This window comes from Lampris incognitus, chromosome 2 (genome assembly GCF_029633865.1).
Source record: "Lampris incognitus isolate fLamInc1 chromosome 2, fLamInc1.hap2, whole genome shotgun sequence".
Classification (NCBI taxonomy): Eukaryota; Metazoa; Chordata; class Actinopteri; order Lampriformes; family Lampridae; genus Lampris; species Lampris incognitus.
In genome coordinates this window covers 137,634,996-137,652,457 of record NC_079212.1, presented here as the reverse complement: position 1 = coordinate 137,652,457, position 17,462 = coordinate 137,634,996, and the positions used below count along the sequence as shown (strand labels likewise).

Here is a 17,462-nt window from a genome sequence, read left to right as displayed (position 1 = left end):
CCGACACTTAAAGGCCAACCGTCCATGAAATAACCGATGACTGTTTATCACAGCTTCTAAACAATGTCACCTCACATCACGGCCTACCGTCCAGCCGCAGCCTATTACCAACAAGACCGAGAGCTTTGTTCCAGGACTCGGTGCGGTCTGTAGGCTTGTTTTGAGACCACAGAATGGGGCCCATCCTGTGCATGGAGTATATCGGCAGGCTCTCTCTCTCTCACTACATAAGATTTTATGTTGACTCTACGATTCCCACAGAAAATAACTCTACTGTTCAACCACCATGCCCTTAATAAGCAAAGGACATCAAATTATTTTCAAAGAAAAAAAAAAGGCTTCCAGGCATAGGGACAGAGACAGTACCGAGTGTGTTCAGAAGGAGGCGTAGCGGGGAAATATGGCGAGGCGCTAACACCTTAAAGGAGAAGATGGAAAGCAACCTGAAGCGAAACGGCATGAGGGATGTGTGGAATGAAATCCAATAGGATCACTAAATTCTCTGTATATTTCACGTCCATAGTTTGCATTCAAGTGACAGTGGCGGGCAAAACAAAGTTCCAGCATGGCGGCCAACAGTGGAAACTCCGTAGAGCAGCAGCACAGACCTGTCAATTTTCCAGCTGTTCCAAGCAACGACTATTTGGATCACCTTACGAAAGAAGAAAAACAAAGATATATTAACAAACTACAAGTTTTGGGCACTTGCGATCCATATACAGCACCCGCCGCAGTATTTCAGTCTCTTAAAACAGCGAAGACCCTGCCAGAGCTCCAATTTGGCGACGTTTACATATGTCTTGTGGAGAATCCCTCTCCTTACACTGCCGCCAGGATGAAAGCTTACAAAAGTACAGACAGTTAAATGTATTTTCATTCTGGATGGGTCAATAACGCTGCCGTTTGGGAAGTGTTTTGCCGGCCAGGTGGGTGTTCCAATATGAATGTGACGTCACGTGAAAACTGTGGATAGTCTCCCAAGTCTCAGTTCAGCTGGCAAGGCTATTCTGTGACCAAACATGTCTGCACGTAAACACGCCATCCACATACTATGTACCCCAATCCAACACTAGTTTTTCTCTCACGTGTCCATCGTTGTCACTCCAGTGGTTAGAGTAGGTGAACCAATGCAAGGAAAAAGCAGTATTTTTCAGTGGTTTTACACCCAAGACGCTCAAAATGTGATTCAGCCAACAAGCAGAGGTTAGAGTATGACTCGATACCGTAATGACATTACAAAACCACAGGCGCCACTCAGACATCACATCCTTTATCACCATCCATCCATTATCCAAACCGCTTATCCCAATCGGGGTCACGGGAAGCTGGAGCCTAATCCCAGCAGTCACTGGGCGGCAGGCGGGGAGACACTCTGGACAGGCCACCAGGCCGTCACAGGGCTGACACCGATTCACCTGACCTACATGTCTTTGGACTGTGGGACGAAACCGCAGCACCCGAAGGAAACCCACGCAGACACGGGCAGAACATGCAAACTCCACACAGACCTGGGATGACGCCCAAGGCAGGACAATCCCGAGGTTCGAACCCCGGGCCTTGTTGCTGTGAGGTGACCACACTAACCATTGCACCGACATGCCGCAGTAGTTATCCTTTATCACCGAGAAAAGTAAACAGTGAATGTTGGTACACCTTTCTGAAGATGTGACCGCCCATTTAAACAAATACTCCCACACTCTGGGTAACAAGCTAGTGGAGCTGTGGGGCACCTTTTCACTCTGGATCATCCCCCTGAGTCGTACTGAGGAGGGTTTTAAAGCATGCCATTTAGCCCCATAATTCTTTCTGCCCTAACAACGCAGTGTCAGCCAGTCGGGAGACTGACGTCCATGTCTGCCCACACAGCACTATAAAAGGGAGGTGGAGGGGAGAGGAAGATGATGAGAGGCGGTGAGGAGAAGAGGGATGAGGGGATGGAGAAAGAATGGAGAGTAGCCAGGGTTAATGGCTGGACAGACAGATGGATCGATGATAAAAGGATTAGCAGAGAAGAAAGGCAGCGAAAGACCACACTTTCACAAGCCCATCATGTCTGTATCTGAAATCTGACAAATGAATCACTCGCTGGCAGGGTATCTTATGCACATCGAAAAGTTAGTTTCTCTGTACATATCTTGTCAGAATTGTTGGCGTTGACTGAAGTCTATTTAGCTTACACAAACATACTGCTCAGCTTCCCACAGAGCGCACACAACCGAAAACCTTCTTCAATACGGTCGACACCGAGGTCTTTTGCCTCCTTCTCTGCTGCAACATTTTTCACCTCTGGCTTCCTGCTGGCATGTAAGCCCTAATGTTTAGTCATGCCGTCACACATTACTCCTTGAGCACCCCCCCCCCGCCCCCTCCCCATCAGCCCCTTCTGAACTGTTTCTCTTGACCAGAACACAGCTGGGAAAGTCTCAGACTTGCTATTTATGATTTTGTGTGTTGAGAAAATATGTTTGTGGTAAAAAAGAAATACTTGGATGAGAAAGGGGGGGGGGGGCAGGATGGAAAGCTAAATGAGGGTAGTTAGAGGCCATCTTTGTAATGTTGGCGAGAGTGACTTTTTTTTGTTCAGCAAGCTTATCTGTTCAATATCCATCCATCCATCCATCATCCAAGCTGCTTATCCCAATCGGGATCGCGGGGATGCTGGAGCCTATCCCAGCAGTTATTGGACAGGCAGGCGGGGAGACACCCTGGGCAGGCGGGGAGACACCCTGGACAGGCCGCCAGGCCATCACAGGGCCGACATGTGGTCCTTCTCATGTGCCAGTCCCACATAATAAGGAAACAAACACTTAGGCAGGCAAGGACATCCGTCCTCAGACTGCCATGTGTTATTTACATATGTACATCCAGGCTGATCTCTCCATCTTCCCAGCACGCGGTGGCGCTTTTGCTAGATGTTGCTATTGCTTTGTAATAATTAGACTGCCTGTGTTAGCTTTGGTCTGATAATACCATTTATATGAGGGTGGGAATTGTTTTTACTGCTGAGCTGATGGCACACAAGTGACTCTTCATACAAGAGGTTTAATATTCATATTGTAAATAAAATCATCTCCTTCGTTGGTTACATATACATAAGCCCACTAACCATCCCTCGTGCTCTGTCTAGAGCAGGGGAAGCTGCCTTCTGTATTTACACCCAAAGTAGATGGAACGCCCTGCCTGAGGACCTGAGAGAGGCCCCCACGCTGGACACGTTTAGAAGCAGGTAAAAAAACCTTACTTTCAAATCAGCCTATGGCTAAGCTCTTGGTGTGTGGGTGTGTGTGTGTTTGCTATTTTTACATATTCTGCTCCGATTGCTGTTACTTTTAATTAATCAGTTTTTATGGCACTTTTATTTATTTTACTAACTCAGTTTTAAACTTGTCTATACTTTTATAAAATTTGTCTGTACTTTTTTTTAACCTTTTTTTGTTGTTGTTTTTGACCTGACTGTTGGGTTTATTTTGTTTGTTTATTTATTTATTTTTGGACCCCCCCCCTTTTCTCCCCAATTGTATCTGGCCAATTACCCCACTCTTCCTGCTCCACCCCCTCTGCCGATCCAGGCAGGGCTGCAGACTACCACATGCCTCCTCCGATACATGTGGAGTCGCCAGCCGCTTCTTTTCACCTGACAGTGAGGAGTTTTGCCAGGGGGACGTAGCACGTGACAGGATCACGCTATTCCCCCCAGTTCCCCCTCCCCTCTGAACAGGTGCCCTGACCGACCGGAGGAGGCGCTAGTGCAGTGACCAGGACACATACCCACACCCGGCTTCCCACCCGCAGACACGGCCAAGGAACCCCCGACCGAGCTGGAGGTAACACGGGGATTCGAACCGGCAATCCCCGTGTTGGTAGGCAACGGGACAGACCACTATGCTACCCGGGCGCCCTTAAAAATCCCATTTTTACAAACGCTATAATTATTTGAAAAAGCATTTAACTTTTACATAAAGTGTGAGAAAACAAAACCCACATCACTTTTAAAGCTTTCTGATGTACTCAAATCCTCCAAACACAATACTGCATAATACTTCATAACACTTCACAATACATCATGTGTACTTTAACATGGTTTTAACATGAATACGATGACCGTCGGTTGAAAAACATTCCACACCTTTGGGCTAAAGTGGTTTCACCCAAGTTCAATGAGCAGAGGGTGTGGAGCTGGTGATTATGGTGATAACGGGGTGTGTGTGTGTGTGTGTGTGTGTGTGTGTGTGTGTGGTTGTGGTTGTGTGCTGGGTGTGAGCAGGTATAAATCCCACTGACATGTAGATACCACATTGAGAGCATTCAGTCTGAGACTGCGGTCGGGTAATTTCGGTGACAGTAGGCCGGCGCAACAAATATAAACACCAGCATCTGGATTCCACGGGCCGGGGCCACTGGGAAGCAGCAACATTCAAGAGTTACGGTTTGGTTAAAGTGGGCTGGTACAGTCGGTGGAAAATTGCGGTAGAAAAATTGTAAAAACTATAATATTGCTTACACAGACGTCACGAGTCGTAAAACTTTGACAGATTTAGAACGGTGGTGTTTCTTGTTCACACATGTTCACAATGTCATACGTAAACACGCTGACCTACTTACGCCCACAATTACTCAGCCCATCTTGATACGGACCACCACCACACAAGACTTGTCCTTTTATCATACACACACACACACACACACAACACAGATACACAAATCAACCCCTCTTGGGCTATTAGTGTCAACTGACCCCCTTAGACTGAAGGACCCCCATGCACACGGAAGGAAACAAAAAAGGTCCATGAAAAGGTTCATCTCGGGGCATCCGGGTAGCGTAGCTGTCTACTTCGTTGCCTACCAACACAGGAATCGCCTGTTCGAATCCCCATGTTACCTCCGGCTTGGTCGCGTCGCTACAGACACAATTGGCCGTGTCTGTGCGTGGGAAACCAGATGTGGGTGCATCTTGATCACTGCACTAGTGCCTCCTCTGGTCGGTCGGGGCGCCTGTTCTGGGGGTGAGGGGGAACTCGGGGGAGCAGCGTGATCTTCCCGAGCACTATGTCCCCCTGGTGAAACTGCTTACGGTCAGGTGAAAAACAGCGGCTGGCGACTCCACGTGTATGGGAGGAGGCATGTGGTAGTCTGCAGCCCTCCCCGGATCAGCAGAGGGGGTGGAGCTGTGACCAGGACGGCTTGGAGAGCGGGGTGATTGGCCAGGTACAATTGGGAAGAAAATGGGGGGGGGGGGTTAATCTCGATTGAGATGCTCTGGAAATATGTTGCTGAAACTTTTGTTTTGAGTATGAACCATGACTCATACTGAAACTGAGAGAAATATAGAAAGAAAAACCTAAAAGAGAGGACCTCCAGTATAAAAACAATGTCTTAGGGTACCTCTCTGCTCTCAAAATACAGGGCTCCTGTGTGTACCCAAAGTTAAAAAGAAGTCAGCTGGTGGCAGGGCCTTTTCTCCAGGCCCCGTTCTTGTGGAATAACCTGCCTGCTGCCATCAGACAATCAGAGTCTGTTGAGTCCTTTAAGTCCAAACTTAAAACTCGTCTTTTTGCCTTAGCTTACCTTTAGTTGCCTTTAAGTTGAGTGCTGTACTGCATAGTAGGTTGGTTTCCGCCTCAATGAATTTACCAAGCCCTGTTCTGCCGACGAGATTATAGTGTATAGACTGACTGTTGCAAACTGTTCTCTTCTCTCACATCTGTTCTCTCTCTTTCTCTGCATGGCTTCTCCTTTCTCTTCTTCTGTGTATGTGAATGGTGTGACATGAGTCTCTCTTGTGTGCACGTGTACTCTGTCATCCTCCCAGGTCTCCATGGTGAGGGTGGTTGCCACCTGGAGGCTGCTTGGCATCCCGCTCATCATTTGCTTTTTTATCCATCCATCCATCCATCCATCCATTTATCCTGCTCAGGGTCCCGGAATGCTGGAGCCTATCCCAGCAGTCATTGGGCGGCAGGTGGGGAGACACCCTGGACAGGCCGCCAGTCCATCACAGGGCCGACACACACACGCACATATGCACACCTAGGGACAATTTAGTCCAGCCGATTCACCTGACCTACATGTCTTTGGGATGTGGCGACCGCGCTAACCACCATGCCGGTCGATCCCTATTCAACATTAAAGCCTCCCTCCGTGTGTTCATCATATTCTGTACTTCCCTGCTCATTTTCAACTGAAACTATCAGTTCTTGACATTTTTTCGCTGCTTGACTTCTCACATTGTTCCGCTGATTGTAAGCCCAGTTCCCCTCCATATTACCTTAAGTACTTAAGTACAGTTCTGCTTGATCCAGAAACGGTGCCAAACCCAAACACAGCCCTCATGTCTTGTCCTTTTATTTTCTGTTTATGTATCTTATAAATCCATATGATTTTGTTATCCTGTTTTAATGTTACATCCTTCTCTCAAAGACATGCAACAAATTTTTTTTTGTGGTCTACATGGTGATGGTGGTCACGTGGCTCGGGTCCTGGGCTGTTCCGGTGGCGTCTGGGCACTGCTTGGCATCCTCCTCATCATATTCTTCATATATTTTATAAGTCCATTATAATTCTGTTATCCTCTTTCAATGTTGTATTCTGTAAATTGTGTTTTATTCTGTAAAACTCCCATTGCACGTTGTCCATCTTGGGAGAGATCCCTCCTCTGTTGCTCTCTCTGAGGTTTCTTCCTATTTTTTCTCCCTGTTAAAGGTTTTTTTTTTTTAGGGAGTTGTTCCTTATCCGATGTGCGGGTCTAAGGACGGGATATTCTGTTGCTGTAAAGCCCCAAGGCAAATGTGTAATTTGTGATATTGGGCTATAAAAATAAAATTGACTTGACTTGACTTGACTTGACTTAGGGCTCTAGTTTACCCGGGTCATAGCGCAGTCGAGGGTGCAAGTTGATCTAAGGTGCGGTCAACACTTTCCTGCTAATTTCGGGACATGCAGCGCTGGTGGTAATCAGGTACGGCGGACGCGTGGGTGTAAAAGGGTTGGCTTAGAAGGAATAAATTATCAGTAGGAGCGGTGGGGGCTGTCTTCTATTATGGCCAATCAAATCGGCTCCTCTCATCGTCTTTAAAAGCAGTGTGTGCTCTCTGTCATGGCAAACTGCCAATTTTGCAATGGATGGCGGAAGTCCATAAGGCACAGAAAAGCTTTTCCTGGGAGGTAACTGATGTCCTTGTTCGGGAGGTGCAGAGTCACCAAGTGCCCATGCAACAGACACCAGCATATATTAACACCTGTTACAATGTGATATGAGACAACATGCTAACATGGCTGTTTGACAGGCTACTGTTTATCATGTCTCCATTCTCCTCAGCATCTTTCTCTCTTTCCTACACATTCTATGAACACAGCAGGAGACCTTAAATAGTTGTGATCGTGGATCGTTTAACCTGGGCACTCAGTTTGTTCTTCCAGGTTGAATGAGGTTAATTCCATCCATCCATTATCCAAACCGCTTATCCTGCTCAGGGTCAAGGGGATGCTGGAGCCTATCCCAGTAGTCATTGGGTGGCAGGCGGGGAGACACCCTGGACAGGCTGCCGGGCCATCACAGGGCCGACAAACACACACACATTCATACCTAGGGACAATTTATTGTGGCCGAGTCACCTGACCTATGTGTCTTTGGGTTGTGGGGGGAAACCGCGGCACCCGGAGGAAACCCACAAAGACACGGGGAGAACATGCAAACTCCACACAGGGGACGACATGGGATGACCCGCAAGATTTGACTACCCCGGGGCTCAAACGCAGGACCTTCTTGCTGTGAGGCGACTGCGCTAACCGCTGTGCCACCGTGCCGCCCGAGGTTAACTGAAATGTCGAAATTCCGGTCGCTGTGTTGTTTTCTGAGCGTCATGATGCACACTGTTTTATATTAGAAGACAATCATACACGTGCAGATATTTTGTTTAGGGATTAAAAAGGTTTTGGACAGTAGTCATTAGTTAAATTATTCAAAAGGTAGGTCAACATAACATACACAAAAGTTTTGTGTGTGATTTTGGATGTCTATGCTTAGTGCACCTTAGCTTAAAGCCCGGAAACTACCACACAATGCCTGCATCTGTGCTAAAATGTGGTCTGAGCAGGAGGCGACTCAGGTGTAATATTTGCATTTATTTATCTATGTATTTATTATATTCCACCCCCCCCCTTTTTTCTCCCCAATTGTACTTGGCCAATTATCCCACTCTTCCAAGCTCTCCTGGTCACTGCTCCACCCCCTCTGCCGATCCGGGGAGGGCTGCAGACTACCACATGCCTCCTCCGATACATGTGGAGTCACCAGCCGTTTCTTTTCACCTGACAGTGAGGAGTTTCACCAGAGGGATGTAGCGCATGGGAAGATCATGCTATTCCCCCCAGTCCCCCCCCCCCCGAACAGGCGCTCTGGCCAACCAGAGGGGGCGCTAATGCAGTGACCGGGACACACCCACATCCGGCTTCCCACCCGCAGACACAGCCAATTGTGTTAGTAGGGACACCTGACCAAGCCGGAGGCAACACGGGGATTCGAACCGGGATCCCCATGTTGATAGGCAATGGAATAGACAACTATGCTACCTGGGCGCCCTGATATTTGCTTTTATTTGACACCAAACTAGCACTGTCACCTGATTTTGACTGACACACCCTCTACTGCGCCCCAACCCCCATTTTGGCAAGTTTAGGTAGCTGCAGTCAAACATGGCGCTGAAACGTGGGCGTGTTGACACAAATGGGCGTGTCTACACAAGTCAGCGGGTGGTTAAGGTTAAGGCTAAGAGTTGGGATGGGTGTCGGCACGCCCACGCTGCAGCACCATGCTTGTATGCAGCTACCAATCACTTTATTTCAGTGCAAGCGAAGTCATGGCGAGCCTGGAAATTAGCAAATGCGCCTGGGCGAGAGAGGCTAAAATTCACACATGCTGACCGGTGTTGTGCCAGGTCAGTCAGTGAGTCCTCGCTGTCTGTGTGTTTGTAAGAGGGCAAAAGGGGCATCATTTTCTTTTATTTATTCAACATGTGGCAATTGTCACAAAAGATATGTGCTGCACGAGGAGCCTGGGCCATCCAGCATGATGCGACTGACTCACACCAGCTTCACCTGACCCCCCCCCCCCCCAAAGGCCTCCTAGAGCTACCGCTGCACCACCACCACACACAGTTCATGGGTACTGATAACTCATGTTGCAAAAATATACAGAGCAGAGATGAAAATACATTCTGCTTTGTGTTGTTTGTGTGACTTTCAGACTTGACTCTCAAAATAACCATCCTCTAATATATTTCAACTTTCTCCAGTCATGTTGGGTCAAGTTTCATCTCATCTTTACTTTGTTATTGCTGTCACCGTGGATTTTTCTGGCCCTTAAGCATTCCCACTTTTCACAGAGCCCTGGGGTGCCTCTTGTTAGTTTGGCAAGTCGTTAGGCAGGGCTGAGGAGTCATCCATTTAATATGAACCATCTCAGCTGCTTTGATGTGATGGAAAAGGAAACAATCACGCTGACTCTTTTTCATGTTATGTCTTTGATCTCAAAGGAGGAACAATGTGTCACTTGGACATTTCAGGCAAGCTTCCGAGGAAGGGGTGTGTGTGTGTGTGTGTGTGTGTGTGTGTGTGTGTGTGTGTGTGTGTGTGTGTGTGTGTTTGTGTGTGTGTGCCAGTGCATGCCTATTTATGTTTTTCTATTTAAGTTAAATATTGCTTTTAGTGAAAAACCAGTTATTCTGTATTGATACGACACATGTACGATACGGTGTGCTGATTTTCCTTTGAAATTAAGCTCCATACTAGTTTTTTGTAATAATTTAACTGTAATTTCACTGAAATTGCACAAACTCCACATGTCTACTTGTATTCTACTGATAGGTAGTGGAGGTTTTCCAAGGCCACAGGGCAGCATGACAATATCATTATTATTATTCAAATGTCATATGCTACAGTAATCTGTGAACAATCCAGAAAATACATATTGTGCTTGCAAAACTGAGTCACCCATGACTCAATGACTGTTGCAACACTGGTTGCACGGTGCTTGTAATCAAGATGACAGGTGAGCAAGTTAATAATGGTTTTAAATGGGACACGTTGATCTGGACAGACTTAATTAACACAGGATTGTCAGACTTACTCAAAATAAAGACGGGTAATTCAATGCTAAAGCTTTTACAGGGATAGTATGAGCGAACTGCTGACATTTTGGGATTAAACCTCTGCAGTTCTGAGCTAATATTTACCAATTATTATCGAATAATTATTAGACCTCCCCTGTTAGTAATGAAGATGTGAAGAGAAGAAGACAAACCTTTGTAGTAGAACAGGCATCGGTCCGCGAGAACAAACCATCTTTTGTTCCACTGCTTGACTCCACTGCTGGCCTAGAAGGACAGACAATTCCTCATAGTCATTATCTTCTTATTTTACTTTCTAACATCTTCGCTGTCATACTCACTATCCTGAAAACCTACGCCCTCTAGAGGTTGCATTCCTACTGGAGATGAATCTTAATTTCTCCATTGACCAGTTTTCAAAAAAGAAAAAAAAATTACAAACCCACACTAGCACAGTTTCTGGAATTGCAGGCTTTTCTGGATGTATATATGAACTATGAAATATAAAAAAAAATAATTGTGAAATGTTTTTTGTCTGTTAGACCACAAAGATAATCAGATTCAATAAAAGTTGACTCAGATCTTATCTAAGGGGCATTGCTACATTGATAGCGCAATGTAGCCTGATTTTTTTTTAACAAAATTCCCTATGGATCATTCAAGCTGAGGTATGAACACTACCACCAGAGGGCGATGGTCTCGCTTGACCTTTCTATACAACACAGTCCTGCATGTTGGGAACCACTAATTTTGACTGAACCGAGTCAATAAGTAATGATGAGGTGGTCCACAGCCAAATAGCTCCTTTTCAGGAAATAAGATTAAGATAAACACAAACACACATCGGGGGGGGGGGGGGGGCTTTTAAGGAAACCATTCTGTTGGACAAATAAGAGTGAAGTCCATTTGATTTGGGACCGGGAGAGGAAACGATTTAAAGAGTGACTGTGTTTTTAAACACTTTGCATCATAACATGAAAGGAGTGATGTCTCGGCTTTGTGAGTGAAGTAATGGAGCTAGAGGGCTGGCTGGCTCATTTGAAGAGTAGTCCAAATTGGCAGTTGTTTACACATCTGTGGCCCATGCCTGGTTAAAGTTTGAATGCAAATCACAATCAGTTGATTTCCACTGAGAAGCAATTGGACCAGTCTTGTAGCTTGTTTGGCCGACTCAGATGAAGTTGGACAAAAGCGAGAGAATAGGCCTTACCTGTTTGTAAAGCCATCCCTGTTTGGTAACCTCAGCCTTGGGGTTTCGTCTCATGGAGTTGGAGCGCTTCCCAAAAGAAGCCGCTTTTCTCGAACTCCGAGAAGGCTGCCGAAGAACATTGTCGGAAAGATGCAGGAAGAGAAGGATAAGTGATAGAGAGAGGAGAAAGGAGAGGAAAAGACAGGTCATTTTCTTGCATGAAAAGAGTTGATATTCCTGGATCATTGCACCCGTCAACACCCGTGTGTGTGTGTGTGTGTGTGTGTGTGTGTGTGTGTTTCACCTGTGTGTAAGGCTGGGCCTCAGGGGTCACATCAGACACCATCTTAGTGCTGTTGGGGTTTGCATTCACATCAGTGTTGGCTCGAGCAGGTTTGCCTCCCACCTTCCCATTCATATCCAAGTCCCAACTCCTTAGGAGAAAAAAAGAGAGTGAGAAACAGAATAGATACTCCTGTGTACACACAACCTTATACACACACAAAGAAATCTGCTAACCGATCCCATTAAGAAGGCCATGTTTAGAATACCAGAGATGTGAAAAAGCCAACAAGAACAATAGTTGTTTCTACTCTCATTCTGGTCCTTGTCTTCTCTTCTATTCTGTTAACCACAGTTTATCCACTTCTTATCAGCAGTCACCATACCAACTTCACACTGTTCACTTCCTCATGTTTTACCTCACTGTGTGTCTCTGGACCAGGCAGGTCCAATCAAGTCAAATTCAGACTGGTTTTGTCTATTCTTTTCTAGCCCAGGTTAGTTTAGTATAGTCTGGTACAGTGTATCTGATCCAGGTTCATTCTTGGCCATCTCATTCTCTTCTACTTGAGTCCAGTCCAGTCCTGTTAAGTCCAGTCCAGTCCAGTCTTGTCCAAATTCAGTCCTGTCCAATACAGTCAAATCCACTCTGGTCCAGTCCAGTCCAGTCTAGACCAGTCCAGTCAGGTGCAATATTTTTACGTCAAGATTTTGATTCAGGTTCTTTCTTGGCCATTTCTTATCCGGTCCAGTCCAGTCCACTCCAGTCTGTTCCAGTCTAATCTAGTCTAGTCCATTTTTTGGGTCCCAATATTTATTCAGATTTGTTCCTCATCATGTCATTGTATTCTATTTGAGTCCTATCCAGTCAAGTCCAGTTCTGTCCAGTCAACTCCACTCTAATCCTGTCCAGACTAATCCATTCTAGTCCAGTATTTTTATGTCCTGATTTTGATTCAGGTCATTCCTAGCAATGTCATTCCATTCCATTCCAGTCCAGTCCAGTCCTGTTTAGTCCTGTCCAGTCTAGTCCAGTATTTTTATGTCCTAGTATTGATTCTACCATGCTGGGGATGCGGGAGTGGTCCGTCCTATTCTGTCCAGTGCAAACAACCCTCAGGAGGTTGATATTGATCAACTGACCAGCAGAGATTATTTCACTGGCTCCACTTTCCTCATCCCTTCCCTTTGCTGTGTCTCACAATACTTGTGCCCCATATTCTTTTTACTGCATTTATTTGCATTTTCTCTCCTCCCTTTCTCTTGATCTCAAGACTCCTTCATTTGTCATTTTCTCTCCTCTGCCACATTTCAGTTTCTTTTGTTCAAATGTCTTTCTCCTCTGAAGCATGTGTAATAGTATTGATCAGAAAAATGATGCTTGGGCTAGACTACACCAAACAAGAGGTGGTAGTGTCACCTCCTATTTCATGCAAAAAATCAACTGCCTTCTTTGCTGCTTATTGCAACCGCAATACAGAAAAATAATTTTACTGATATTTAAACAATGATTTATTTGGCACAGTTGTTAAGTGCTCATTTAGCTGAGCTGAATAACTATACTAACTATTGTGATAAACAGCGACAAGGTAGCAGCAGCAGGGTGGCGGCATTTGTTCAGCCTATCATGGCTAAGTAACATGCTGTGTATCTTGCTTAATCTTATTTTCAGTTTATGACAGTCAATTCACATAGTAACAGCTTACTTTCCAAATTATGAAAGTAACAGCCTCACATGTTTAAACTGTAAGCTGTGGGTATGCAAATAATTAGACATGTTTTGATTAAACAGGTGTTTTTTAGCACTTTGCGGCAGTGTTGTAGTACTCGAGTCCAGGACTCGGACTTGAGTCCGACCCGAGTCCTGAAAATCAGGACTCGTGACTCAACTTGGACTTGAGCACTGATGACTCGGACTCGAGCATTGACTGCATTCGGACTCGGAAGTTGGAGATGAGGACTCGGACTTGTTAATTGATAAAGACTGCTTTTTTGTTTTTGTTCGTTTTTTTGTTTGGCTATTGTGTCACAAAGTAAATAAACTCCCTTTGAAATGGTGACTGCTGTGTCGTTTTTGAGTAATGTAGACCTTTTTTATTTGTTTGTCAGCTTTTTTACGGTGCCAGAGTGGAGCACTGGAGCCCATCTTGGAACTCAACCTTGATCACTCGGACTCGGACTCAGGTCATGGGGACTTGACTCGGACTCATTTCAGACTCTTCTTTAAGGACTCAGTCTCGAACACTGGGGACTCGAGACTCGACTTGGACTCGGGGTTTAGTGACTCGACTACAACACTGCCTTGCGGGTTTTTGGATTTTCTTCCCATTTTTTTTGTAAAATCAGGCATTATATGATGGAAGAATGTGTGTACTGAGGAAGGCTTGGTTGTAGGATGATGTGGTATGGGGTGCTTACTGGAGGTATGTGTGGATTGATGAGGACTCCTCCAGATGGATCTGGCTCACTGCTTGCCCTGCTGGCCCATTAGGATCATGATGACTGGAGAAAGGAAGACAGAAAGAAACAGAAAGATGAGCATAGAATAACTAAACTGATATCAAAGCACCTTGCCAGTCAAACTATTGATTATTCAACCTGGCCAGACACGATCAGTTAGACTAGTAAGGTAACGCTGGATTGGATGAATGAATTAAAGCAGCTGCCATTCTTCTCCTGGGCAATCAGCAGCATGTCTTCCATTAGTGTATGAAAAATGGTGAGACTTGGGTGTCCGGGTAGCATAGTGGTCTCTTATGTTGCCTACCAACACGGGGATCGCTGGTTCAAATCCCCGTGTTACCTCTGGCTTGGTCGGGCGTCCCTACAGACACAATTGGCCGTGTCTGTGGGTGGGAAGCCGGATGTGGGTCTGTGTCCTGGTCGCTGCACTAGCGCCTCCTCTGGTCGGTCGGGGCGCCTGTTCAGGGGGGAGGGGGAACTGGGGGGAATAGCGTGATCCTCCCATGTGCTACGTCCCCCTGGTGAAACTCTTCACTGTCAGGTGAAAAGAAGCGGCTGGTGACTCCACATGTATCGGAGGAGGCATGTGGTAGTCTGCAGCCCTGCCCGGATCGGCAGAGAGGGTGGAGCAGCGACTGGGATGGCTCAGAAGAGTGGGGTAATTAGCCGGGTACAATTGGGGAAAAAATCCACAAAATAAAAATAAAAATGGCGAGACTTAAAAAATTCAGATAAAAAAGATGAACGCAGCAAAATGAACTTTTGTTTTTCTTTGCATGATCTTAACAAGTTTAGAAAGAATACACCTGCAAGGAGCTTCCACTACCTCACCAAAACCTCTCTTCTTGTGTGTGTGTGTGCATGTGTGTTTGTGTGCATTGTCTGTATGAGTTTTTGTGTAGAAAAGAGAATATAATGAAAGACTCAGTGTATGCTAATAAAAATCAGAACTACATTAGCAAACAACTTCATAGCCAGCTGTCTCTCCTCTGATACAATGTGTTTCTCCAAGAACTGGACAACTCTGTGTTTTAGTACGTGCTGACAGTTGTGTTCACATCTTGTTTTTGTTTTCCTTTTGTTTATTCAAAATGCAATTTACCAGAGTGTAAATATCACTGTGTTTTATGGGCATGGTAGTATAAAGTGATATCCTGCCTCCTAATGGGCTATTGTCATCAGCGTCTGTTGAGTATCTATTATAATGAGCAATTATAAATAAACCTTCTATCACTTCACCCTTTTCATTGGGCCCTCGTCACAATGTATCTTTTATTTTTGTGCCTTGTTGTAAAATATCTTACATATTGTACAACTGAAAACATGAGTTAAATCCCTTTGCTGAAGTAACTGAGTAATTAAATGTTTTACATTTGGTGTTTAACTTAAATCTTATTCAATCTGGGGCGTCCGGGGGGTGTGGCGGTCTATTCCCTTGCCTACCAACATGGGGATCGCCGGTTCGAATCCCCATGTTACCTCCGGCTTGGTCGGGCGTCCCTACAGACACAATTGGCCGTGTCTGCGGGTGGGAAGCCGGATGTGGGTATGTGTCCTGGTCGCTGCACTAGCACCTCCTCTGGGCGGCCGGGGGGGAGGAGGAACTAGGGGGAATAGCGCGATCCTCCCACGCGCTACGTCCCCCTGGCGAAACTCCTCACTGTCAGGTGAAAAGAAGCAGCCGGCGACTCCACGTGTATCGGAGGAGGCACGTGGTAGTCTGCAGCCCTGCCCGGATCGGCGGGGGGGTGGGGGTGGAGCAGTGACTGGGACGACTCGGAAGAGCGGGGTAATTGGCTGGATACAATTGCGGAGAAAAGGAGGGGGGGCTCTTATACAATCTATCTCGTTTTAAGGAAACGATTGTTTTCACAAGGCCGAAATATCTCATATATAGATTTGAGCTTGCCCGTGACAGGAGAAGATTCAACATTTAGCAGTAGAGAGATAAATAGATCGATAATAGAGAGATAAATAGATGGATGATAGATAAATAGATCGATGATAAACAGAGAGACAGACAGACGGACAGACAGACAGATGTGAACGTGGGCAGAAGCAGCTCTGGTTGCTCGTTCGACGACAGGATTATATTACACTGTTTGCAAGTGAACACATTATGTTTGCCATTTGACTAAGTTTACAGTATTGTTATTCAATATATACGTGCACGCAGCCTGCTCACTCACACTCTCTGTTACACCCACGCCCACATCCAAACAACACATGATAAAGAGGACACGGGGATGTGGACACACACACAAAAAAGCTCACATTTAGTCCTGAAATCAGGACAGTATAACTCACAGCAGAGCCTCGAGCTCTACTCTGTTTATAGCTAAGCATAACATCTTATGACAAACTCGTGTGCGTGTGTGTGTGTCTGTGGCTGTGTGTGTGCGCGCGCAATAGTGAGAGAGCAGGACAGAGAAGAAAAACAATACAAGGTTTGTGAATGACTGAGGAAGACGGAGGGACTCTGCAGCATCAAGAGTTTTCTAGGTTAAAGAAAGCAGCTACATTAAAACACGCAATTTAGCCGAAGTTGCACAGAAAGACACAAAGAGACAGATATTCGTATAGATACACATCATATCCTAGCTAGATGCAAGGTCTCTCTCTCTCTCTCTCTCTCTCTCTCTCTCTCTCTCTCTCTCTCTCAGGCGCACACACACACACACAGAGTAGCAAACAATGTAAAGCCGCTTCTCGTTCTCTTTCCTCCCCTGTGTCTTTCTTCACCCGTTTCCCGGCTGCTCTGCATTGCAGTCCTCTCTGACCTCCAAGCTCCCGGTCTTCCGTGTAAACACCCCTCTTTCCACGCTTTCCCGCCTGCCCACCCACCCCGTCCCACTGCATGTGACGTTCCTTCCGACAATGCACAGCTCCGTTCCCCCACCTACCTCGCCCTCCTGTCCACGCGAAACTTCAACATCCTCCCCCGAATCAATCATATATACCACAACCCGACAGACAGGGGGAGAAAGAGGGAGGGATGATGGACCAAGATGGACAGAAGTGAGAAGAACAGCTGGGGGTTTACTGCTGTAGAGCTGTGGGGTATGCGAACTGCTGTCCTCTTCTCTCTCCTTGAGAATGCCACACTGTTGCCAGCATACCTCTCTCTACCCTCCTGCTCGCTCTCTCTTTTCCTTTCTCGCCTTGCTCCGTCCTTACAAACAGACAAATACTACGCTAGCTCTTTATCATGTCACCTCTCTCTCTCTCTCTCTCTCTCTCTCTCTGCTCACTCACTATCACCATCTCCTTCCTTTCTCTCTGCCTCTCTCACATGTACTCCCACTGGCTCCCTTGCAGATTGAGAATTGCAATGGTCAGCTTATTCAGCTCCCTCAGTCCAGCTGACATACTCTCCCTCTGCTACCCCCCCCCCTCCATCACCGTCACTCTCTCTCTCTCTCACG

At 46.2% G+C, this 17,462-nt stretch overlaps 1 protein-coding gene across 1 annotated transcript in view; it reads right to left on the bottom strand.

Annotated features, from left to right (window-relative positions):
* Positions 1 to 17,067, bottom strand: part of plekha6 (pleckstrin homology domain containing, family A member 6) — a 93,513-nt gene extending 76,446 nt beyond the window's left edge. The window contains exons 1-5 of the mRNA XM_056273327.1: positions 16,941 to 17,067; positions 13,993 to 14,076; positions 11,597 to 11,726; positions 11,314 to 11,418; positions 10,298 to 10,370 (exon numbers count right to left, since the gene is read on the bottom strand). Coding sequence (XP_056129302.1) covers positions 10,298 to 10,370; positions 11,314 to 11,418; positions 11,597 to 11,726; positions 13,993 to 14,076; positions 16,941 to 16,972 — 424 coding nt within the window. The 5' untranslated portion in view covers positions 16,973 to 17,067. The remainder of the gene's footprint in view (positions 1 to 10,297; positions 10,371 to 11,313; positions 11,419 to 11,596; positions 11,727 to 13,992; positions 14,077 to 16,940) is intronic.
* Between the last annotated feature and the right edge of the window lie 395 nt (positions 17,068 to 17,462).